The sequence below is a fragment of the Corapipo altera genome, unplaced genomic scaffold (assembly GCF_003945725.1).
Source record: "Corapipo altera isolate COAL_440 unplaced genomic scaffold, ASM394572v1 201, whole genome shotgun sequence".
Classification (NCBI taxonomy): Eukaryota; Metazoa; Chordata; class Aves; order Passeriformes; family Pipridae; genus Corapipo; species Corapipo altera.
Genome location: NW_020884940.1, coordinates 1,512,131 through 1,536,996, shown reverse-complemented (window position 1 = coordinate 1,536,996; position 24,866 = coordinate 1,512,131). Strand labels below are relative to the sequence as shown.

Below are 24,866 nucleotides of genomic sequence, written 5' to 3'. Positions count from 1 at the left end.
GGTCGGATGGGGCCCTGAGCAACCTGGGCTAGTGGAAGGTGTCCCTGCCCACGGCAGGAGGTTGGAAGTAGGTGAGCTTTAGGGTCCCTTCCAACCCAAACCAGTCTGGAATTCTATGACACAGCACCAGCAAGGTGGGGAACCCCCCGGCTGGGATACAGGGGTTCTGCCTTCTCTGACCACGATTGGCACCTTCTCTCATTACCCTGATTACACTCTGCCAGGCACCCACCCACCACACAGCCTGTATTTCCATCAGGAAGTCAGGCAGGGACTTTCCAAGCCTCCCATATGGAAGATCACGTGTCCCAGGGGCCAGATGCACCCAATACCCCATCCTATTCCCAGCTCTGCACCAGCAGTGGAGGCAGGGTCAGTGCATGGGGCAGAAAGCTTTGAGAGGGACAAGGTGTCAGTCCTGACCTTCAGCCTCTCGTACTGCTCATCCAGGCTCCCGGCAGCGCTGTCTGCTCCAACCACGCGGCCGTCGGGGACATCCCGAGAGCCTGTCCCTGCTCCTGTCCCTGCCTCTTGCTTGGCAGGGTGAGGTCTGTACTCCGGGAGCCCTCCCTTCTGCTCCAGCGATGCCACCCAGTTCAAAAGGGAATCGATCTTATTGCTGTTCTCCTCCAGCTCTTTGGCAGCTTTCACCTGAAAGCACAAACGCCCCAGATGAAAAGAACCGTTTTTTGCATGTTCAGCAAACTGCTCCATGGGGGAGGGAGGCACAAATCAACACAAGAAAAAACCCAAGGAGTTTTCCAGCCTCAGAAAAGTGCCTCTCAGGCACACTCACAGGTCTCCAAAACCTTCTGTGGCTCTCTAGAAGCTGCAAAGAAGCTGTGAATAAATTCAGCCTCTCTGCTCCACTGCATTTCTCACCCCCGACACAACCCAGGGTCCCCTCCCTGAAGGGCTCCACACACCCAGGTGGGAGCATCACCTGCACCACCAGCACAGGGAGGTGACTGGCATTCTCACTCCCACTGAAGGTCACCCTAAAGGCAGAGCAATAGGCCTTTCTCTCCCCCACTTCCTCCACAACCAGCTCATCCATGGTTACAACTCTCAAGGCATTTTATGACAGAAATGTCCAGGGGACACCTTGCCAGGCGGGACACCCAGGATGGGACCACAAATCGCTTTAAGCTACATCACCCAGATAACTGCCAGAACCCTGAACAACTCCAACTGGACCTCACTGTCCTCCTCAAGCAGAGCCCAGAGACTACAGCTCTTTTCTCATTACCTTCTCAGTCTCCTGCTGCACTGCAGCACTCACAGCACTCTCCAGCTCCTTCTGGGCCACCTCTGTCCTCTCCTGCAGGGACTGGTATTGCTCCTTGGCACGCTGGAGGTTCTCCTGCAGTGCTGCCAGCTCCCCGGGCTCCATCTTGGCCTTATTCTCCTCCAAAAACTCCTCTGTGCTTTTCAGGACGCTGGCGAAGGAGGCGGCTCGGGTGTGGATGTTCCTCTGCAGCTCCTGGGCAGACGATGCCGTGAGGCTCCGAGTGCTCCTCTGAGCCCCTCCACCTCCTGCCCCCCCCTTTTTTAAATTACAGCACTGACCTTAACATCACTTTGCCTCTGCTGCAGGGCAGACAGGTCCCCTTCTGCTCTCTGCTGCTCTGTCAGCGTGTCCTCTGCCTGGCCCAGCCAGCGGCTCAGCTCGGCCAGGCTCTGTGCCCGGGCTGCCTGCTGCTCCTGCAGCGTCTGCGGGCAGAGGAAAGGGGACAGGGGACAGTCAGTACCAGTGCTGCACTTCCACTCACACTGCTGAAAGGCAAGGTGAGAGGTTACAGCTGGAGCAGCTCCTGAAGATGAGGATGCAGCACAGAAAACGCCTTTTGTGGCTCTCCAGGAGCTCCTTCTCCCTCTCCAGTTGCAGGTGCCCCATCCCTGCCAAGCTGTTGCCACCACTCGAGCAGGTTTCTCTCTGAGGAGCCTGTTGAGCTTCAAAGTAGAGCTGCACTCCTCTCCCAGGAAAACTCGATCACAAGTTTCTGTGCCTTTTGCATTCCACGTTACAGACATTAAAACAGCAGCAGAAACTCATCAAAAGAGAGGTAACAACAACCTGAGTTAGGCAGCACCACTGTGGAGCCCCAGACAACCCAAAAAGGCTGGTTTTTTTATGATCATGGGGTTGGAGAAGGAGCCCTGGAGAGGGAAAGCATTTCTTTGCTGATCCAGCTCCTCCTTTTGCTGCCAGAGCACAACACAGAAGCGCCTGTTTGAGCAATTGAGCATGATGTGACCTGAGAGTCCCTGCAACACCCCTGTTCCCCTTTCCCAAGGGAGATAAAAGGTTTCTGAGTTTTTCATTGAGCATTTCAGCAAGGTGATGTACAAACTTGTGCAAAACACTGTGCTTGTTTTCTCCCAGTCATAAGATAAAACAACAGAAGCAAATTGAAAGAGCCTTCTTAAGAGCTCTTCAGCTGCAAAGCGAGTTCTTCCTGGGTTAGGATGGGCGCACACTCAATCTGAAAAGGCAAAGCAAACTGGTTAATATACACACACACACTCCAGAGGGGACAGGCAAGAGTTACAGAGAGCAATTGTTAATAAAAAACACATTAATCCTGTTTTGAATAAGAGGATCCATGCAGTGATGGGTGCTGCAGCAGTGCAGCAGAGATCTGAGGACTTGCTTTGGTCCTTGATACATTGTCAGCTCTTTCCCTGGGACAGCAACGTGTGCAGTGGAAATAAGACATTAACACTGCTGGGTATCTGTGGTGGCCCCTCTGCACAGGGATTTCTGGCAGGGTTACAGGGGTTTATTCCATCCAGTCCAAAGCAGCTCCACGAGGGCTGCCAGGCTGCGCTACCCAGACCTCACGAGGCCTCCAGGTATTTTGGGAGGAAAGAGACTTTCCGCCTGGGAGCCACGTGACGGGAAGAAAGGAAGACTTTTAGAGGAAGCTCATGATGTGCAACGAGAAGTCACAAACTGTGAGCGGCATGCACGTGAAATCCCAGAACAGGAGGTGTCTCGGCGCGGGTTCCTGCGGCCGGGAAAGCGCCTCAGCGAGCAAAGGGCAGCCAAGGCAGAGCAGATGTCTCACAACCTTCACCTGGTCCGTCTGCTCCGCTTGCTGGAGACAGACCTGCAGCACCTCCACCCGCGCCGTCACGCGCTCCGACAGGTCCCGGAAAGCCTTCTGCAGCTCGTTGAGCAGCCTCAGCAGCTGCCTGCTCTGCTGGGGCGTTAAGTCCTGGGCGTGCTCTGAGATGAAGAACTGGATGTCGAAGGCGGTGGCGTCCAGCTGAGACTTGGTGTCGGTGAGGGGCTCTTTCAGCTCCTGAATGGGAGAGAAAAGACCTGTCAGGTAAAATGACCCTGCAGCCAGTGCTGGCCTGCGCTGCTTCCCACCTTCAGGTGGGACATGCGGATGGGCAGCACCCAAAAAAAAGTGCTTTGCTACGAGAAATACATTCCAGAAATACCAAATGCCCCCAAAATCACACTCAGCAGGGAGGTGAGAGCATCCCACTGTAGTTCCTCTTCACAGGTGCTGGAGGCACCTCACCAAGAGGTTGCTTGGAGCAGAAATGCAGGGCTGCCCTTGGGTGTGAAGGTCACCCAGGCCTGGAACTGCCACCAGCTGTGTCCAGGTCATGGTGACTCCATGTGCCACCACCAGTTCTCAAAGCCTTTGATCCACTGACTTCAGTGCCAAGGTGCTAAAAGCAAGTGGGAGATGCTGAACTTGAAAATATCTTTAAAGTTATTGCTAGAAGATGGAAAAATGTGGAGGGGAGACCAGGCTCCTTGTACAGGTGATGGAGACCAGGGCAGGTGTGATGGAGGGGGCTCTCAGAGCCCTTCCAGAGAAAGCAGCTCTTTCCTCAACAGCCTGATGGGAATTATTCCTGGTCATTCAGCCCCCACCACACACCTGCAGTGAAGCATGTTCCCTAAACAGCCAAAGCAGATCCTTTGTGTATTGTGGAAACAAGTGACCTTGGAGCAAATACAGTACGGTCGCTCCTACTGCAGCACAGGATAAGGGCAAACCCTTGGTAGGCTCCAGGAGGGAAGCAGGATTAAAAGCTTCTCCTCCATGCAAAGGGCAGCAAGTTCATCAGCCTCAAGGATTAGGGGCATTGCCATGGTTACCTTGTAGTGGTGCAGGCAGCGACTCAAGCTGTTGGAATCGGTCGCCTGGTGATAATCGCTGTCATCCAGCGACTCTGCGGTGCCAGAGACCCAGCTCAGCAGCTCCTGGAGCTTGCCCTGAAGAGCCTCGTGATGTGCCAGGATTTTAGCCTTAAAAACAGAAACATACAGCTTAGAGAGGGAGTTTTGGGGGTGCTCAGGGGGGCAGCAGGCAGCAGGGACATTTGCCAGCTCTACCTTTTCGTTTTCTGCCGCCCCACGAAGGTTTTGCAGCCGGGACTCCAGGACATCGTTCGCAGAGCTCAGAGACTTCTGGAGGTTCTTGGCATCCTTCTCCAAAGCTTTCAGTAATTGCTCAGGGACTTCTTCAGGGGGGTTGGCCACAATCCACCTCACGGCGTCCAACTCCTGATTCACTGGGAAGCTCAGCTCCCGCAGCTCAGCGCCCAGGGCCTGAGGCAAGACAGCACCGTTATGTCTAAGACTGGGTGACTTCATCTTCCTGCTGCCAAAACCGAGCAAAGGTTTTGGAGATGCAGCTCCAAACACTGTGTCTAGAAAGATTCATCACCCCCCCTCCAGCCCTGCTCAGCTGCCAGCACTTGCCTGCCTTTCTCCAGGACTGGGGAGAAGGGGGACAAACTCTGTCCTGCCTAACGCCAGCCAAGCCTGGCCCAGCCCTGCTCACCTCTGCTTGCTGCAGCAGGTCATGCAGGGCTGCCAAATTCTGCTCCGCTGACTGCACCCGTTTGATTCTCATCTCGATATCTCGGAGCATGGAGAGATAAGATATCAGCTTCTCATCGTGCTCCAGACACATCTTCTTGCTGAACTTGATCTACAGAATCAAACAGGGAAACGAAACCTCAAATTTAAGCAGAAAAGAAAACAAAGGGGTATACATCGCTCTTTTTTTTTTTTTTTTCAAAGGAGAAATCTGTTAATAACATTTCAGCTCATGGACTTGCCACTCGCTGGCCTTATCTACAAGATTTACTACAGGAAAAATAAAACATGTTGGTTGTTTCCAACATAAGCTTATAAATGGCAAGAGATCTCTGGTGTTACAGCAAAAGTGCCAAAAAAAGAGTCCTGCTCATTAGTCATTTAGAAGTAATGTTCCAGCAAAAGGAGCTGCAACTAAGCCCTGAGTGTTTTCAGTTGTACATCACCAGGTCCTTTGCCAAATCCACTGCAGCCAATACTGCAACATCCACTCCTCATGCTCTGGCTGCCCTCTGTGCCAAGGACCTCGCACAGATTTAGCATCAAACACACACAAACACCTCATAAAAAAAAGTCATAATAGCAAAAAGTATTCATTTACCTGGGCTGGTCTTGTGGATTCCCTCGAGGTTTCCAGCAGCTCCCCCTCCACTATCACAGGTAACAACAAGCTCCGATCGCCAGGACCCGGCTGCTTGGTCCTCTCCTGGGGGGTTTCTCCTTGGGATTTTGGGGGAACAGGGGCACCTCCTTGGTCTGTGGTGAGCTTGGCTGTTTGTTCTTGCTGTTTCTTTTCTTCATGCTCAAGGACTGCAGAGGTTTCCTGAACTTCTCTGGGTTCTTCTCTGATAATCAACTCACCAGGCAGTTCCTCTGCTGCAGGGGCTGCGCTGGACACATCCAGTGTGGTTTCCACCTTTGTGTCTTCCCGAGTCATCCTCTCCTCCAGGCTCAATGTTACCAAGGACTCGTGACCATTCCTGATCCCATCTTTAATCACTTCTCCAGTTTCCCCTTGTTTGGGGGGCACAGGGAATACCTGACCCTCTCCAAGGTCTTCCGTAACTTTCTCAGAAACTGTTTTCTTTCCTTCTCCATCCCTGCTGATCTCCCCAGGTTTGGCTGTGTCTCTTGCCAACCCAGAAGTAATCTTGATGATGGTTTCATGTTTTGGCTCTGGCACCCTTGAGATAAAGTCCTCCTCCTCCTTTTTCCCTGGAATTTCTTTGGAAACTGGAAAAGGAAGGGACTGCTTTTCTGCAGGTTTCTCTGGCTGAGCAGTGTCTCCTGGAACACTGCCCTGCTTTGCTTTCTTTTTCTTGCTTTTGTGTTTTTGGGTAGGTTTGAGCTTAGTTTCACTTGTTTTTTCCTGATCAACTGGACCTCCTGTACCCAGTCTCAGCATTTCTCCTTCAGTGTGTCCTTCAGTGTGTTCGACAGCTTTTTTCCCTGCAAGGTCATCTCCTGCAGGCTCCAGAGGGCCACCAACCTCAGGGGGTTCACCAGACTCTGTAGGACCCATCTCTTCCTTCCCTGGACCCACACTTACAGATTTCCTCAGGGCTGCTGGTGTCACCTGGACCGTGCTGGTCACTCTCTCTCCTTGCCTAGGAGTCACCACTGCACCTTCTGCACCTGCCACAGCTCCCTCTGCACTTACAGAGTCTCTCCTCCTCCTCCTCCTCTCCTCATCCTCCACACTGTGAAGCACCTCCATGTCCAACTGCTCCTTCTCCAAGGCCAATCCCTCTACTTCCCCTGTCTCTCCATCCACTCCTTCTCTCCTCCATTCTTTCCCCCAGGCTGCTCTCACCTGGGAGCTCTTTTTTGTGATCCCTTCTTCCACAACCCCTACAACCACCACCTCTTCAGGGAAAGATGCTGCACCTAACGCTGAGGGGTGTTCTGGAGTCACCTCAGCCTTTGCTTGAGGATGACGATGATGTTCATCTTGGGGATGAACACCATCCTTGGAAGCTTCCTGAGGTTTTAACTTCCCTTCTGTCCGTGTTATGGGGGATGTCTCGGTGGCAGCGGCTGCACCTCCAGCTGTGTCATAGCTCGGGGCTCCAGGCTGAGCTTTGCGTTCAGCAACATCAAACCTCTTGGCAGATCTGGTAGGGAGGATGATGTCTTCCTCTTTTGGAGGTATTTTTTCCTTTTTTTCCTGGAAAAGTTGGGGTTTTTCCACCTTGCAGACCTCAGAACCATATCTGTCTTCGGGTACCTGTGCATCCTGAAGACCAGCAGCTAACTTTGGGCTAATCAGCCCTTTTTCAACAGCTTCCTTTACAGTCAACCTTTTCCCACCGCTGGCATCAACAATTCCCCCAGTCCTCAGCTGGTTGGTGGCGATGACTTTGGCCATGCCCTCATCCAGCAGCCCTCGTTCCACAGCAGCTCTCAGGGACAGCCTCTTGCTGACAGTGCCCTCCACCACCCCCCCAGTGTCTGCCTGTGCCTGCAGCAGCCGCAGGGTGGGCAGAGGGTCCACCTTCCCCAGCCTCACGGCCTCGGCGCACGTCAGCTTGGTCCCCGTCACCTCATCCTTGATGGCTCGGAAGGGATGGACCTCCAGGTACCTCTGGCCAGACTCAATATCGATTTTACACTTCTTCACGAACTCCGAGTAGGGAACGATCATGCAGGTCTCGGGATCTACAATTCCTTCTTTCATTTCTGAAGATGACAGGGCTTTCTCCATCGCCTGCTGGGGCAGCAAGCCCTCCTGCACTGCTTGACACAGCGCCAGTCTCTGGCCAGAAGCTGGATCTAAAATGCTTCCACTCCCAGCCTGGATTTCTTGCACTTTCCTCTGGAATTCTGGACTAATGAGCCCTAATGACACTGCCTGGGGCAAGGGCAGCTTCTCCTGCGTAACTGGATGGACACAGTCCTGCAGGCACACACCTTCAGCCTTCCTGAGCTCGTTACATAAATCTTGATCAATCAAACCATGTTCCATCGCACTGTTCACCGAAAGCCTCATTCCAGACACGTGATGGATGATTCCTCCATCAGCAACCTGCTTGGTCAAGAGCTGAAGAGCTTTTTGCTTTTCCAGGAGTCCTTTTTCAACAGACTCTGCAAAAGTCAAAGGCTGCTTAGTTTTAGGATCCACAATTCCACTGGTCTCAGCCTGTAAACTAACGAGCTTCTGTCTGGTTGCCTCATCGGTGCCTTTCCCCTTGGAAGCCTTCTCCAGCTTGACCAGCTCTTTCTGTCTTGTTGGCTCTATGAGGCCCAGATTTGAAGCCAAAGTGACCGACACTTTTTTCCCACGTTTCAAGTCAACAATCCCTCCGGTGACCACCTGCCCTTCTAAGATCCTCATTGCTGTTTCCTTGTCCAGAAGGCCGACGGCAGCAGCGTCCTTGATGGAGTAGACAAAGTTATTGCCCGGGTCAAGAACACCACTTATGGCTTTGTCGGACGCGAGAACCCTCTGGAGAAGCTTCTCATCCATCAGACCTTCTTCAATGACGTCCTCAGTGGTTAAGGACTCGCACGTCTGAGGGTCAAAGAAGCCACTGAACATCTTCATTCTCTCCATCAGCTTCACGGCTGTGTGGCTGGACACCACCCCACAGGCCACCGCTTCGTTCAGAAGCAGCGTCTTGCCTGTCTGCTCATGGATTATGCCCCCGCTTTGGAGCTGTGCTAAGAGCATTTCCAAAGTGTCCCCTGCTTCCTGCTCCTCAGGGGCCGGCAGGGATGTTTCATCAACACCTTCATCACCTAATACTTCTTCCCCCTCTCCTTCTGCCACTTCCAACACACTTTCTGTGTCTTCCCTGTGCCTCTCTGTTCGTGCTGTCTCTCTAGTTTCAGGGAGCAAAACCTCCTCTCCTCCCAGCACACCATTTTCAACTGTCTCTTTGTTTAGTAAATAAACCTCTCTTACATCTTCTGCCTCTAGTTCAGGCTCCTCCACACTCTGAGACCTCTCTGCCACTGTTTTCAGTCTGTCTCTGCTTTCTGAAACACCCATTCTTATGCAGATCTCACTTTTCATAACCACTGACCCACTTTCCAAGGACCTCTTCTGATCTTCAGTACCTTCCACTCCATCTACTGCAGTAGGCTTGGATTCTTCTTCTGCCTCAATCATCATTTCCTCTGTTTCTCTGAAACCACTGTCAAGGTCACTGGGAGGTTTTGGCATCAATAATTTTACCTGATGTTTGTCCCTGCTTGTAGAAACAACCTTCTCTCTTCCAAATTCAGCATCAGGTTCACTCTTGATGGTCACCTGTTCAGTATAAATCTGCTCTTGCTCTTCCACACGCAGGACATCTTCTGCATCCTCCATGAGGAGACTTTCAGGTCCCATCACCACTTCCCCATTCTCCAAAACAGTTCTGGGTGGTTGGATCTTTTCACTTTCTTCTTTTGAAGGAACAGATTGAAGCTCAAAGTGCTGCAAAGCCAAACCATTGCAAGGCTCACTTTCAAGAGCTGCATTTGCCTCTGTCTCCTCAAAACGTCCACTGTCTTCCAAACTCTGTGCACAGGATCCATTTTCTTGGGTTTGGATGAGAGCTTTAGTGAGATTGTTCAGCTCTCCATTCACCAAGAGCAGCTTCTGGCCATCGTGGATGTTGATGTAGCTGTGGGTCATCAAGTGGAACATCAGCCTTTCATCGTCACTCCTTAGCAGAGGGTCACTGGGCTCTTCGTGACCCGTGGGACTCCTTCCAGGAGAGCTCTGGCCATGCCTGCTCCTGCCTGGAGAGCCAGCAAGCTGCACACTGGCCATGACATCAGGTATGACTGTTGACTTCAGCTTCTTCACCACATCTCTCTCCAAGACGCCTTGTTCGACTGCTTTCTGCCAGGACAACACCTCAGTGGTTTCTGGTATAAAAACAGCTTGAATGAGTTGCCTGGCGCTGAGAATCTTGTGCACCAGCTCTGTGGACAGGATTCCTTGCTCCAAAGCATCTGCAACCGAGATGATCTCCCCCATCTCTGGCCACAGGAGCCCCTTGAAGGACTGCAGGGATTCCAGGACCACCAGTGCAATCCTGGGTGATACCAAGTCCTTCCTCACAGCTTCATCCATGGTCAGTCTCTCTCCCGTGACAGTGTCGATGATCCCGCCCGTCTGAAGCTGCCGGATGAGAAGTGTGCAAGCCAAATCCTGATCAATTAGATTATGTCTCACAGCCTCACCCACAGTCAGCCTGTGCCCTGTCCTGGGGTCAACGATGCCCCCAGCAAAGAGGTGGGCTTCCAGCAACCTGACTGTCACCTGCTGGTCTATCAGCCCTTCCTGGACTGCCCGGAAGATGCTGACCTCTCTGCCTGATTTCAAGCTCACCATTCCCCCTGCCAGCTGCTTCACTGGGAGCAGCCTCAGCCCAGTCTCCTGGTGGATAATACACCGCTCCATGAGCTCTGCCAGACTGATTTTCTCAGCAGTGTTGGGGTCAATCAAATCCTTGCCACCTTCCAGGTGAGACACAAGTCTGGAATAAAGCTGGGGGGTAAGGAGCCTTTCCTGCACCGCTGTCTCCATGCTGATTCTGCCCTGGTGGAATTTAAAGCCCCCAGTGACGAGCTCAGCCTCAAGAATCTTCAGCCCAATGCTCTCACTGATCCTCCCCTCTTCCATCGCAGCGACAACGGGTAGGAGCTGCTTCCCTTCATGTTCCACTTCTTCCACCTGGTGGAGAGCATCCTTCAATTCCTGCAGCACCCGGAATGTCCTGACATCGATGATGTTTCTTGCCAGACCTTTCTCCAAGGAGAGCTTCTCGTTGGTCTCTGGAACAACTAAGTCAGATGTGATAACCTGGGCCTCCAGGAGGACGAGGCCCGTGTCCTGATCTATAAGACCTCTCTGCATAGCACCAAAGACAGGGAATATTTCTACTGTGCCAAGATCGATCACTCCTGCCACTGCTTCGCTGCCCTAGAACAGAAAGAGAAGGAAAGGAATTAAATCAAAATTAAGCATTTCCAGAACTCATTTCATGAGTTCTAGGGAGGCCTCGGTTTCCAAAAAAAAATAAAAAATAAAAAATAAAGCTTAAAATCCCTAAACAGGCTAGAAAGTGAGTCCCAAAGTGTTTGAAATGCAACTCCAAAGTCATCATAGCATAAAAACTGGTGCATTTGCCAGTTTGCACAATGCCAGCAAGTTTTAATGCTCATCTAGTCCATCACCAGGCAGCACCAAGATGCTTCCAATATCCACCACCAGCAGCACGGCGAAGCTGCAAGCACCAAAACCAACAAGTGCTCCAAATGCTCCAAGGAAAAAGAGGGCAGGAGACCAACAAGCACAACAAAGCCCTTCAACAACTCCAGTTTTTAAAAAGTAAAGACAACACAAATACCACTGTTCGCTCATAGAGAAGAGAACCCCCCAAAGTCGTCCACTTCGGGGTAAGTAAGAACCTCTCCCAGCACAGCCTACGTGCTGATTCCTGCCATGCTCTCAATCCTGCACTTCCCAAGCAAATCTCAAGTGCCAGGATGGCCAGGGAACACCACAGACCATGGAGCAGCTCCCAGCCACGTGGCAGGGCAGCTCCCTGAGCACAGCCACGGCACCCGCTCTGCCCACTCCAGCACCTCGAAGTTGCTCCTCAGACAGGGCCAAAGGAAAAACGGAAAAAGCTGAAGGTCCCAGCATGGAAACACTGACAGACTGGGAACACACCATCTACTGTGGTGTTTTGGAGGGGCTTTTCTTGCTGCTGTCCCCACAGGGAGGGTAATAATTTAGATGATGAAGAGTATCTTTGTCCAAATGCTCTTTGGACATTTGGGTTTCTCCCAGTCCCACTGGTTGGGCATAAGGTTGCCCAAAACACTAAAAGATTTTTTGGGGATAGCGAGGAGGGAATCAGGATTATGAAATTAATTCCTTTGCATCCAAACATCTTCTGTGGGGAGAGGGGGGAACCTTCTGGGACAACCTAAGCTCTCCACCACCATCGCCAGACCCTGACATGCATATTCAGAGATGAACAAGCCGTGGAAAGACAGAGAAGAGGGAAGGAGGGAAAAAAGAGAAAGATAAAAAAGGAGATGGATGGGAGGGAGGGGAGTAAAAGGCTTTTACTTACCGAGTTGCAGGGTGTGCCTTGAGCAGTTAAAGACAGAGCCTTATGGAGCAGTTCAGCCGTATCACACACAGTGTAAAGCTTGGTGTTAGCGTCCAGCATGCGACTGTTTTGTTTGCAAAAAGAACCCCACACACAGGTCTTCCTCTTTCCCTTTGTGTGTTTTGTTTGTTTAAATCCCGGAGGGTTAGTTAAACTTGTAAGCAAGGATGTCAGTTAATCTCAAAAAACAGTTGACATGAAACACAAACTGTACAGGGACACATCATGCTCAATTTAGCGCGTTCTGCTTTGCATTTTTGGTCTTTCATAACTTCTTTCTGACAGTTGGATGTTTCCAGCAAGCAAATGTTAAAGAGTTCTTCATGCTCCCTCTACAGTGAAGCAACGGCTCCGCACGAGAGCCGCAGGGATCATTTTGTAGACGGGGAACTAAGGTTAAGCCCCACTGCCATCTCTTGTTTTCTTTCCTGGGCTTTGTCGAGAGCGTGAGTGAAAACTGTTCCAGCCCCAAAGTAGCCTCATGCTGTACCAAAACAGCCTGACAAGCCCTGCAGAAGGCTTTTGCCCTAAAATAATTTTCCTGCCCAAGAGGCAGGAAAAGGGAAAGGAAAAAAGCATCCTTTCCACAGGCAGGCTGCACCAAATCTGTGTCGGTTTAGCAGTGACTGAAGAGCCGACTCGCTCACCCTTCTGCTGCCAGCACGAGGGCTAAGGGGTTTACAATAAAAGCACTTACTGCTCTGTAAAGTCCAGTTTGGAGCAAAACACTACATATTTAGGTGAAAGCTGGACAGGTAGATCTCAAACAGGCAGCCCTGTGGGTGACTTGAACAGGGCTTCACTCACGGACCCGACGGCCAAAACCTGGATCGTGTAGCCAGGTCTGAGCGGGCCGTTGCTTCAGGGTACAGGGAGCCAGCAAGCAAACACACAAATATATCCATCGACACATGTATATACACTTAGAGAGCACGCACACGTATATCTGTGAATGACAGCTCGTAACAGAGGCAATAAGGATGCGCTTCCAGCCCTCCCTACCCAGCGGAACAAGGACGGGGACTGATGAGAGTGCTGGTGGGTGTGAACAGGGAATGGGTTGGGAAAGTCTCCCAGGTCAGCTGAGGGGCTGGACAATGCAGTGGCCTTCCACTGGGAAGAGCAATTTGGTTCAGCCACAGCTGAGGTAAACCCTTTGCCAGACCCCGAGATCCATGAGGCCACAAGAATCCCACCTTCCTGCCTCCCCTGCTCGCAGGCAGCCTGTGAGATGGAGCCCTCTGAGGTTAAAGCATTGAGAGGATATTCCTCTGAGGACACAGATTCCCCAAGGGGGACCGTTTCCAGGTCAGAATTCCATCTACATCCCTGCTCACAAAGCATGAATGAGCCAACCCTCCCACAGAGGGCAGAGCTCTGATGAAAACCAAGGGACAACTCTCCCACTGACCTGGAAGGCAGCAGGGAAACAGCTCCTGCTTGGCCTCCAGGAACCACCAGCCTGGGTGCTCTGGGTGACCATGGATGGAAGAGAAGGCAGGGCAACCACGTGCAAGTAAGAGAGGTGATGGGCTGTGAGTGGCCAATGGCCACGAGACACACAACAAAGTGAAACCTTTTGCACCCCCTGAGGAGTGAACCGTGTCCGTGCAGCCACAGCACCGAGCAGGGAGCAGTACCTTGTGCTCTGTCTCCTGAGCCAGTTGGCTCTGGAGCTGCTGGAGCTGCTCCGAGGAATTGTTGCAGAGCTCCTGGTAGGTCTCCTTCAGGGCACCAATCTGAGCAGAAATCTGTTCCTTTTCCGGTTGGGAAAGCCTGCAGGGAGAAGGGGAAACCTCTCAGGATACTGCACAAACCACCTCCAAAGAATTTTCTGGTGAAGGAAGAGGCCAAATCCACCATGAGTCCCCTCTTCCCACTGTCCTACTCCTTCCCAGCTCAGCTAAAACCTGCAAGGATAACTGAGCACAGGTTGACCTGCATTGTAGAGATCAAATCCCAAAATATACAGGGCTGGATCACTACTACAGAGGATTAACATTGCCCCACAGCATAAATGGGTTGCACATTTCACAGTTCTCATTGCAGATAAGAAAGAAGTCAATTGTTATGTGCAGCTAATCATTGTTTTCAATTGGAGTCAGGCACTGGACCCCAGGAGCACCAGCCCACCAGTGCCAGCTCTAAGGAATCTCATCTCCCACCCCTCTGCTCTCTCTGCCTGGCCCCTCCTTGGGTCACACTCACTTGTGGCTGTGTTTTGCCAGGAAGATTTGGGAAGTTTTGATGGCCTCAGAGACCTGTTCCCTCTTTGCAGTCAGCTCCTCGTTCAGGGCCTGGGAAAAAAATAGAGACAAAGAAGTTTAAACCAGTCGTGGAAAAAGAGCAGAAGTTAAACCTCAGTGTCTGATGGTCACTTGTGCTTCACCTGCTGCTCTGAGATGGATTTCTCGATGTCACCCAGCTCTCTGCTCCCAGCAGCAGCCGTCCTGCCTTGCACACTCTGCTTCAAGCCCAGGGCCCAGCCCAGGAGTTCCTTCACCTTGTCCACGTGCTCCTGCTTCTCCTCCTCCACTACTTTCTGCAAAACGAGGGGGGAGGAAGACAACCACATCAAAGGGGGATCTCCAAAGAGGGAGAGGTGTAACCTCAACAGGGAGCAGCACCCTTAGTGGGGGAGGGAATGAGCCTGCACAGTCTGAACAGAGCTCAGCTCCGTTCCACACCCTCACCTCCTCCTCCTCCAGCCGCCGGAGCGCATCGCTGATGTACTTCACGTGCTGCGTGGTCAGTGTCACCAGGGCCGTGTAGCGAGTCCTTAAATCCATGAACTGCCAAGGGAGAGAGGGGGGAAAACAGGAGAGATGAGCCCCACCGGTAGATCCGGAACGATGATGTACTTTACAGTACGTGACATGGATGCGGCACCTCTCGCTTGGGAACCCCCCCCAAGGCACCTGGCAGACCCAGGATGGCATCAATGGAATGCAGCAAGTCTGATGGGGAGGGTTGTGGCCACACATGCCATGCTGCACGACACTGGAGCAAGGGGAGACTCCGGTCACGGACACTGGGGCGGATGCTCAACTCTGACAGAGGGCTACCGGGATCTTTAATATCCACACAGAGCAGACAGGACCTCGGGGCCTTAAAGGTCTCATCCCGAAGATCCACACACAGTAACGCTGCATGGTGCTCTGGTTATTTACCTCACAAGGCTGAAGGGCTGAGCCGACCCCGCTGGATTTGACCCAGGGGTTCCCAGGGGTTCCCAGGAGTCTACGTATGTCATACCTGGTGCTTAGAGCACTAAGCCATCCCCTGTGGCTATTGGAAAAAACAGCGAGGGTGGAAACTTTATTTACACAAGAGAGTTCAGCAGAAGGAGCTCATTGCACAGGGACTGCTCGTAGGTTTGCTTGGCGTCGAAGGACCCCCTCCCACACACACACACAGTTTCTCCCTGCTGAGGTTGGGTGGGTGGCTGTGCTCCTACCTCCTGTGTGATGGCATCCGAGGACGAGAGCATGCGCCGGCGCTTCATGGGAGACTTCTGCTGTGACTCCACAAAGGCCCTGTACGTCATCAGCTGCAACTCATAGTCCTGAAAACACGGCCAGGGGTGGGGGAGACGTGGAGCATGAGAGACACAAACTGTGCCACGGCTGTTTCTGCCCAGCCAGTCTCACCCGGGGGCAGGAGGGGACTGTACCTTGACGGCGGCCGAGTATTGCTGGGAGAACTTCTGACACTGGTCCAGCTGGGCTTGATTTTTCTCGATTTCTGCAGCCAAAGCCTTCAATAAAATTCAAAGCAAAAAGGGTTGTCAGGACAAGTTGTCTGAGTAGTTGCCCACAGAAGCTGCAGCTGCCCCATCCCTGGAAGTGTTCAAGGCCAGGTTGGAGCAACCTGGTCTAGCAGAAGGTGTGCCTGCCCATGGAAGGTGGTTGGAACTAGACAGTCTTTAAGATCCCTTCCCAAACCATTCTATGATTCTATGACAGCTGCCACAGTGGGGTGAGCTGAATTCTGGTTCCCATCCCTCCCCTTTTGGGTAAAGTCATCGTGTTCTTCAATTTTTTCACGCAAGACCTCATCTCCACCTCAAGCTGAGCTTCTCCACTTCCCAGACACCCAGCTCACGCCTGCAGCCTCTTCCCTGCTGTGTTTCATATTTTCAAGTTCACAGATGAAAAGAAGTGACACTGTCAGGGCAGCAACTGTGCTGAGACATCACGAGGTCCTTCCTCACCGTTTGCTGGCTGAGCTGCTCTGACAGCACCCGGCTGTCCTCCGCCTGCCCAGGCTTCATCAGCTCCTGCTGGACCGTGATCTCCTCAATCCAATGGATCAGGGCACTGTGGCACTGCCGGTAATCACTCAGCACCTCCTGGATGCTCTCCAGCTCCGTGTGGCTGAGAGAAGAACCACCACAAGTAAGAGGAAGGTGAAACGCCAGGGGTATCCCAGCCACCAGTGGGAACCCCATATGGTAAAATATCACTGCTAACAAGCCTGGCCCCAGCTCTCAGCTGAAGCGTGAAAGTAAATCGGAGGGAGGAGGCAGGAGGTTCCTCACCGGGTCTCAATCTGGGCACAGACTCGCTGCCAGCGATCCCACAGCTGGCTCCCCTTCTCCTGGTAGCGCTCCAGGTCGATGCTGCGCTCCTGCCTCAGCCGGTACAGCTGCTCCCCCACAGCCTTCGCCTTTGCCATCTCCTCCTCCAGCGTGGAGAAGACGGAGCCCTTTTCCTTCACTTCCCCGAGCCATTGCTGCAAAAACCAGCAAGAGACAGCTCCAGTTCACCACCCAAAGCAGAAGGGACATTAGGTCAGAGATGTCCTCCTGCCTGCGGCTGAGAAGCCTGAGAAGGGGTTAATGGGCTTATTTTCCCACTCTCCTAAACATGCAGAGAACTAGGAGGTTATAGAATGTGTAAAATGAAGGGGATCGTGTTCCCAAGTCAGATTGGTTCAGCCCCTGTCCTACAGGAACAGGACATGTAGCTGCTAAGATGCTCAAGTGTGCCAGTATGTGCCCTACAAGAAAGTCACAGCAGTTCCTTTACCTTTACAAAACAATAAGGGATCACATAAGCAGCACAAAATCCTCCCAGCTATATCGAGGCAAGAAAAACATCACACAGCCAAAATTCAGCAGAGAAAGGGAAGGACCCTGCTTGACAAACCAAGAGCACCCAACCTGTAACGCTGTCCTGTGAGACTGAATGGCCGCCAGGTCAGCGGGAACTGCCTCCTCCTGGCTCAGCTTCACCTCGTACCCTTTCACCAGGGATTCTGCTCCTTGGGTGTTCCGGATAATAATGTCAACCGTCTTCAACCTGGCAAATCAGAGGTAGCACAATGACATCCAAAATTGGGCAGAGATCTTGACCGTGAGGCTTGACAGTTTGGCACTGTCTGGCATGGAGGGATGGAGCTTGGTTATGGTCCAGCGCAAGGTGTGTTGGGCAGGTTCAAAAAGGCATTTGGGAACAGAAAAACATCCTGACTCACTTTTCCAGGTAGATGGAAGACAGCCCATGTGTCTGGTCCATCTTGTTCACCACCAAGTCCAGCTCTGCACGCAGGTGGGGGGTGCTGGACCCCGCGGGTGCCTTGTCGAGGAAGCTGTAGCACCTCTCAGACACAAACCGCAGGTCCGACTGCAGCCGCTGCAGATCCTCCTGCATTCGCTGCGGGAGGGAGGGAGAGGACGTGAAAGGAGAGCCCAAACAGGCAGAGGAAAAGCAGGATTGCCCTTGGCAAAGGAGATGGTAGGAAAGGAAGCAGGGAGCCCACCTGCTGAGGTTTCCTGCTGCCTTCTGTGCAGCAAGATCCCCTCAAACCCCGCACATTCATGCACCCATCACCCACACGTTCACTCCAAAGAAGCTACAGCTATTTTTGGACCAGTGTCCACCACCTCCCTCCCCTGCCCATCTCCCAGCTGCAGGCCTGACCTCCTGCTCTGCAATGCGGATGGTGTTTTCCTGGATAGTGTCACCATCTGCTCGGGCGCTGCTCGGGGACTGGATTCGGCTCACAAGCCTCTGCTCGCACTCCTCCAGGCGCAGGCGGATATTCTTGAGCTCGGAGAGATACGTCCTGGCAACGGTCTCATCCTTGTCTTCTGCAAGTCAGAGACAAACAAAACAGCAGCTCAAACACCCCCAGCCAGTATCTGTCCCAAATGGGGTCTGCCGGAAGCCTCGGAGCTGAGCACAGCATTGCACTGACACCAGGATCTCTGCTCAGATGGAAAACAAGTTAATTAAATCATCTCATTCAAACACATCTGAGAATGAGTCCAGCCACAGGGAAACTCATGTGACAAAGCTGGAATCCTGAGTCCTAACGGGACTCACAGTGTCACAAGTGCCACCACCATGTATACTTCCCCAAAGACTAAACTCAGGAAGAAGTCCTTGCTCAGAATGCACCCTAATGACTAAACCCATCACCAACAATATCGGGGTAAGAGGACTCAGCAGTTAAGCTGAAGCTGCAAAGCCAAGACCTCTCTTCAGGAATATTGCTGGACAAGGGCCAAACACTTGGATGGATGGATGGAGAAATAAGGAGAGTAGCTGCTCACGCCATCAGCCAGCTAGTTCGGGAAAAGAAGAACATGAAGCCATCCCATAAATCCTTTGTTTATGAGTTCCCACAGCTCCTGGTTAAACCATCAGCCTTTTGAAGCTCACCGTTCTCCATGGACTCCAGCAGCTGCCGGATGTGTTCCTTGGAAGACTCCACTTCCTCCTCCAGGCGCAGCCGATCCGACACTGAGAAGAGCTCCGAGTCCCGGCTGTCCTGCAGGAAATCCTCGTAGTGTGCCTGGAGGCTCTTCAGGGCTTGCTGGCACTCCCCTTGAGCCAAGGATCTGAGCTGCGAGTGGAAAAGCAGCACATCCAAACATCGGGAACAACTTCCTGCACATCACCTGCATCCACCCTCCCCACCTGAACCACCCTCATTTGCCAAGGGAGTATTTCCAGAGGAGAAAAGGCAAACCCTCGACATCAGCCTCGTGCCTCCCCCACAGCTGTGCTCACTCCCTAATGAAACGCTCCGTCCACCATCTCTCATCTTTTATTCAGTTCAGCAGCAAACTCCTGATGCTCTTCTTGTTGGGAAAAACTGCAGTCCTTTTGCACAGCACCCCCAAGTTCAGGTTTTCCCACTGCTCAAGGTGTAAAGTCCCTTGACTTCTCCACTCTTGAACTCTGGTCTTCCCCCTCTCCTCTCCCACATGAAGGATCCCAGACAGGAGCAACACAACTCCAGAGACAAGCATGGAAGTTCTTCCATACCTTTTCCATGCTGAAGCTTTGCACCAGGGCAATGTCCTTCCGCAGGTAGTTCCAGGAGATGAGGCTCTTTGTGTTCATGTGGAGCTGGTGCCAGAGAGCCATCACTTTCTGGTACAACTGTTCTACCCTGCAAGGGGAAGGAGCAGATCCATCAGCCCTGGATCCTCCCTGACCCCGTTAATCCTCCAGCCCTTGCTGCCAGCCAGTAGCCCATCAATCCAGTGATCCCAGTCTGGCAGCACACCGGGAGTGATGCTCCTGCTGTTCAGTGCCAGAGATCCCTGGGGGGATCCCGAATTATGTTCTCTTTTGCAAGCTGCTATAGCAGTGGTGGGGAGTTTGCAGCTTTAGAACAATGAGGGATTCCTTTCCTTGCCACCGATCAGCTGTGCCACCCGTTCCCGTTCTCCACCCCAGCTTCTTTCCCATTCCCACCCCAAATCTGTCCCCTCCCATGCCACCATCCCATCTCCGTGACTCTGCCGTGGTGGAGAGACCACCAAAGTACCTGTTGGCCATCTCGATGGCCTCTTTGTTGGGTGGGGGGATCAGGAAGCAGACAGAAGGCACCATGGCCTCGTTCCCTGTGGGGCTGATCACCTTCCACTTGGTCCTCTGGGAATTGTCCTCCAGGACACACTCGTCGTTCCTGCAGATCGTGATCTGCGGCAGCACCAACACCACCAGCCCGTCAGAAAACAGCAGCAGAGCCACACGTGCCTGCCCCCTGCTTCCACCCTCCCTCCCAGGGGTGAGCCAGCTCCCAAAAATATACAGATAGATATATTTTCATCAAGCAAAAGCCTGGAATAGTGCCAAGCAGTGCAGCACACTCGTGTCTGGAGAGGAAGGGACAAGGAAGTTAAATGGAGCTGGCTGCCACCCACGTGCTTGTTTGGCTGTGGCTGATGAAGCCCATCCTCCTTGGGGAAGAAAGGACTTCAGCTCCTGCCCAGAATAAATCTGAGATGTGGAAATCTGCTCCAGGAAAAACAGCCGTGCTATTTCCCTCCTTCTGTCTTCCCACTCTGTTCCTGCTTCCCATTGACAGACACCATGGAGCTCATTCTAAACCATCATGGGTGTCACTCCCCTGCCTCGTCCCTGCCTTCCCTTTGCCAAGTTCTGCTGACACCCTCCGAGCCCTCACCTCGATCTGCCGGTAGTCACAGACAGCCTTGATGGGGATCGTGCTCTTCACAGCGTGCTCCGGGTTCCTGGGCCGGAGCTGGACGATGGTTTTGGATCGTCCCACCAGGCTGGCAACGGAGCTCTTGGACTGAATGAGCTGCTCCTTCTCATCCTGGCAGAAAGAAGGACGATGGACGGGCTGTTCAAGGCTGAGGAGGGGAGGTCTCTCCCAGGCATTTCGGGATCCCCCCCACCCCAACGCTGGCCTGCGAGGGCTGAACAAACATCAGGAGGATCCTGCTGCCCTGACGGGATGGGAAGAGGGGTCAGATGGGATGGAGGGAAGAACGGGGTGGGACCTCTCCACTGCTACTCCCACTGCCCTGCAAAGCCACATGCACACCTCTGGCTCTTTGGCTGCTTGGACAAGAAAACGTTTTCTTTCAAAAGGGCAAAAGTAGAGAACACAACATACACCAAAATTAAAGTCCCAGGAGGTGTGAGGGGCCAAGAGCAGGACGAGTTCCAGCCCAAAGCCGGGGACGTTTAGTTGTCTGGAGGAGAGACCATGGAAGCATGCTCCCTTCTCTAAAGCAAAGGATGAAGGCATGTTGAAACCAATGGCTGGAATGGGATACGATGAATTATGCGGATAAAACACCTCAGGAGAAGGGGCTCGTGGTGGAGTGACCGCACAGGCCTCTGGGGCTGGGGAGAAATTTGCCAGTCAAACACTGCATAATCGATTCCTGCAAATCCCTGCTGGGTTTGGTGATGGAAAACCCAGGGGACTGGTGGCAAAGCTCCCCTGGAACAGCCTCTGGCAGCGGCGGAGACGTGTGCGGATCACGGCACTGGCAGCTCGTGTGATTAGTGACAGCTCAGCCCCTCATGGCTGCAAAGGTTTAGAAAGGATCCCAGAAAATGTCCTCCCTCATGCTCGGTACTCTGGGGTTGGTTAGTGTGCTTGACAACAAGTGGAGGATAATTTAATGGGTTTTAAAAAAAAAAGGAAAAAAAAAAAAAGAAAAAGAAAAGAATAAATGATTAAATAAACTACCTGTGCCTGTCCCAGGGAGCATGATTGGAAGAAATACAACTTTAACTTATTAGGTAAGAAAGAGTAATAAAGCTGAGCTCAGGGCAGCTGCCCCAGTCCTGAGATCACGGCCGTTCTCCAGTTGCCTGAAACAGCCTCTCCCACCCCAGACAGCACCTGCCCAGACTCCTGGTGTTTCAGGGCTCCCAAATACACACCCCAGGAGCCAGGCTGGCTGCTCCATGTTCTGGCAGTGCTGGAGGACAGACCAGGACAACCCTGAGACCATGACAGAGAGGATGGGGCAGCCCCCAGGCCTCCAGGAGAGAAGACAGTGCTGATGCCCCATCACAAACACCCAGTAACGGCATCCCAGTGTCACTGGGGACACACTGGGGATCACTGGTGTGCACTAAAAGCAAAGTCCAAGTGATTCCTGCCTCCAAACACTCACATGTCACCTCCTGGTCCTTCCACCAGCAGCTCAGCATTCAACCCACAGCCCAAATCCTCCCCTGACCCTGGTTTCAAATGCCAGCTGACGCTTTGCTCCTTGAGGTTTGGGTTTAGGTTGGTTTTTTTCAGGCCAATTCAGAAAAGAAGATGACAGAGCAATGGCCTGGTCCCTGCTCTCTGCTGTGCCACAGCTAAGCCAGGCCACGTGTTCAGAGATCAACCCCTGGCACAGCCAGGCTGCCCTGGCTCTCCCCCCATCCACGGCGATGGATTAACGTGGGATTTGGGCTGGATAAAGAGCAGGCATTTCTCCACATCCCACTAGCTCAAAAGCAGAACCAGGAGCATCCTGCAGGCTTTGTCAGCAGAACTCAACCACGGTGGTACGACAGGCACGGACGGGGTAGAACCAGCTCACAGGTCAGGCCGTGAGCTTGCACAGGCAGCACAGGGAACCTGCTCTGCACCCTGAGGACATGGAGAGGCTGGATGGTGCCTCTACATGACAGTGACCAAGATCCAGCCACCACACTGCTGGGGTCACCCACAGTTGCACCCCACAGCCACGTACAAACATGTTCTGCAACCCAAGGAAAAGCAGAACGTTGACTGAGGTGGAAAACAAACCATGTTACATCAAACCGTGGGAATAGAGAGCCTGGTTTTTCCTGGGGAGCAAAAGGTGCCCCAAGCAGTGCTGCTGGACCAGAAGTCATCCCAGGGCAGTAGGATGCTGGAGAACCCACCATGGAGTCCTGCAGCAGGTCCTCCAGCCGCGTCAGGCTCGTGTTATGGTCGCAAGAATACTTCCTTCTGATGGAGTCCTGCAGGTTCCGCAGGTACGTCTCCGACTCCCGGGCGTCGCTGAAGAACTGCAAAGGCAAAAGGGTCACAGAAACCTGCACTACAGGGAAGTTGATCCTTTTTTTTCCCCATCCAGCAAGACATCCCTAGAGAGCAGCTAAGAGATATTCAGGAGAAACCCTGAGAACCCCAAATCCTCCTTCCCTCTCCCCCAAAGAGAACAGCAGTACAGGAAGCTCACGCAGCGGGATTCAGCGGATGGTGACCAAGGGAATTTGGGCTGCCCCTCCCAAATACCTGAAAATAGGCAGCGTTCTCCTTCACGTGCTGCTCCACGCACAGGCAGAGCTGCTTAATCCACTGCCACTGAGTCTGCACGGCAGCACTGTACGCCTGGGAAACACAGGGAAAATGGCGATGGATAAGGAGCATTGACAGCCAGGAGGGTCATGGGAAGGACACGGTAGGAGGGACATAAATGAGCAAGAAAGGTTTGGACACAAGGCAGGAAGAGCAGGAGACGGCAGATCCTGGACCTCCAACATCTCTGTGTCCCACACACCCATGGGTACATGATTCCAGGGGCCATGGGATGCACAGGTTTGCTTTCTCCCAACCCAGAGGAAATCCCAGGGAGAAATGGGTCCCTGCAGCCCTTTGCTTCACCACCACAGCACCCCTGGAAGCCTGAATGAATCCAGGGCAGCCAAGGCCATGCCCTGTATCACCTCGCTGCAGGGAAGGTTCATGCTCTGTGTAAGCGTATTTGTGTCTTAATTTGAGGTGGGGATTATTTGGGAATGGCCTCGAGCTCCTCATTGCACTTCCCAAAATAAAACATCTCTATCACTGTGCTGATGTTCTGCCACCACAAAACACTTTATCAGGCACTGTGGGGTGGGAAAGCAAGCTTCCCAATCCCAGATGAGAAGATTTGCTGTCAGCTGGTTCTCAGGAATCTCCCAACTCCTCCAGGTGCCCACTCACCTCTACAGTTTGCTTGGCTGGGTGGTTCTCCAGGGACAGCAGTTCAGCTGTGTCCTGAAGGGAGCGGAAGATGTCCTGCTTCTCTTCCAGCTCTGCCATCAGCTCCTGCATGAAGGACACAAGCAAAGTCCAAATCTTACATGTGTGGATCGACTTCACTCAGACCATGTGTCCAACTAACACAGCATGGAAGAGCTGCAGGGAATACCAGTGTATCCCAGGGAATCCAGCACAGCTTGTGGGAGCACCACAGCCCATTCCCATTGGGATGTCTCCTGTGTGCCAAACACACGGGGCAGATGTAACACAGACACTGGAAACCTGCCCGGGGACCTCTTCAGCTCCAGACAGTGTGACTGGGGAAAGATGGGAATTTATTTATACTGCTTTTAAAGAGGAATCAATTTTCCTCTTTAGCTCAGACTTTACTTCCCCTCCACTAGTTAAATGCGCCTTCAGTTCCAAACAGTGCTAAAAATACATCTTTTGATGCCTTTTTGATTCAAATTCAATTGAACACAGGCTTTTTTTTTGCACTTTCTGCTCTGGGGAGAACTTTCATCAGCTCCACTCAGAAGCCACAAGCTCAGTGACTTGGGAGGGAGCATCCAGCCTCTGGGGGATTCAGGTCTGTTGGGAGCTGAAGGTCCCACGGGGGATCAAAAGCAGCAGCAGCACAACCAGGAGAGCACCCGCCCATCCCACCATCCCACTCACTGAGAAGTAGTTCTTCTTGGCTGCAATGTTGGGGTTGTTGTCACTCCAGTCATAGGCCAGTTCCTCCTCCTCCTTCTCATTCAGCCAGATCAGCTCAGCCGTGGCCCGAGACACAAACCCGTGCAAGCTCTGGAGGTGTCTCAGCCGGAAGCTCGAGGTTTCCTGGACACAAGGAAGGATGATTCCTCTCCCCTGCTCTGAAGGCAATGGGTGTCTTCCCCCCTCCCCAGCCCTGGAACAGGGATGCTCAGGAGCAGGACAGCAGGGATGGACCCCAGATGGGGTAGTTCTAGAAGCCCACTCACCATCAGCTTGCAGTACTGCGTCTCCAGCTTGCCAAGCGTCTCCGTGTAGCTCGCGCGGAAATTCGGAGACATTTTACCCTGAAGGACAAAAAATGCTCCTGTTGCCCGACACAGGATGGCATCACTTGAAACCCCATCCCCACATCTTTCTCCCCAGCTCTGTATGAGGAAGAGGAGGTA

General features: G+C 52.7%; 1 protein-coding gene across 25 annotated transcripts in view; it reads right to left on the bottom strand.

Annotated features, from left to right (window-relative positions):
• MACF1 (microtubule-actin crosslinking factor 1) overlaps positions 1-24,866 on the bottom strand; it is a 139,299-nt gene that overhangs the window by 65,279 nt on the left and 49,154 nt on the right. For 14 of the 25 annotated variants that reach the window (XM_027661207.1, XM_027661211.1, XM_027661213.1 and 11 more), the window contains 29 exons: positions 24,687-24,764; positions 24,382-24,543; positions 23,665-23,769; positions 22,975-23,070; positions 22,620-22,745; positions 21,439-21,444; positions 20,398-20,550; positions 19,756-19,910; positions 19,248-19,374; positions 18,639-18,822; positions 17,895-18,064; positions 17,449-17,627; positions 17,135-17,273; positions 16,511-16,704; positions 16,184-16,346; positions 15,644-15,727; positions 15,428-15,535; positions 14,664-14,762; positions 14,360-14,512; positions 14,179-14,267; positions 13,611-13,746; positions 5,454-10,769; positions 4,815-4,964; positions 4,364-4,579; positions 4,127-4,276; positions 3,075-3,308; positions 1,570-1,713; positions 1,250-1,483; positions 424-651 (listed from right to left, as the gene is read on the bottom strand). In XM_027661207.1, the coding sequence (XP_027517008.1) occupies positions 424-651; positions 1,250-1,483; positions 1,570-1,713; positions 3,075-3,308; positions 4,127-4,276; positions 4,364-4,579; positions 4,815-4,964; positions 5,454-10,769; positions 13,611-13,746; positions 14,179-14,267; positions 14,360-14,512; positions 14,664-14,762; positions 15,428-15,535; positions 15,644-15,727; positions 16,184-16,346; positions 16,511-16,704; positions 17,135-17,273; positions 17,449-17,627; positions 17,895-18,064; positions 18,639-18,822; positions 19,248-19,374; positions 19,756-19,910; positions 20,398-20,550; positions 21,439-21,444; positions 22,620-22,745; positions 22,975-23,070; positions 23,665-23,769; positions 24,382-24,543; positions 24,687-24,764 (9,378 nt within the window). Of the gene's footprint in view, positions 1-423; positions 652-1,249; positions 1,484-1,569; positions 1,714-3,074; positions 3,309-4,126; positions 4,277-4,363; positions 4,580-4,814; positions 4,965-5,453; positions 10,770-13,610; positions 13,747-14,178; positions 14,268-14,359; positions 14,513-14,663; positions 14,763-15,140; positions 15,259-15,427; positions 15,536-15,643; positions 15,728-16,183; positions 16,347-16,510; positions 16,705-17,134; positions 17,274-17,448; positions 17,628-17,894; positions 18,065-18,638; positions 18,823-19,247; positions 19,375-19,755; positions 19,911-20,397; positions 20,551-21,438; positions 21,445-22,619; positions 22,746-22,974; positions 23,071-23,664; positions 23,770-24,381; positions 24,544-24,686; positions 24,765-24,866 lie in introns of those variants that run through there. The other 11 variants (XM_027661218.1, XM_027661219.1, XM_027661208.1 and 8 more) reach the window with 4 other exon arrangements.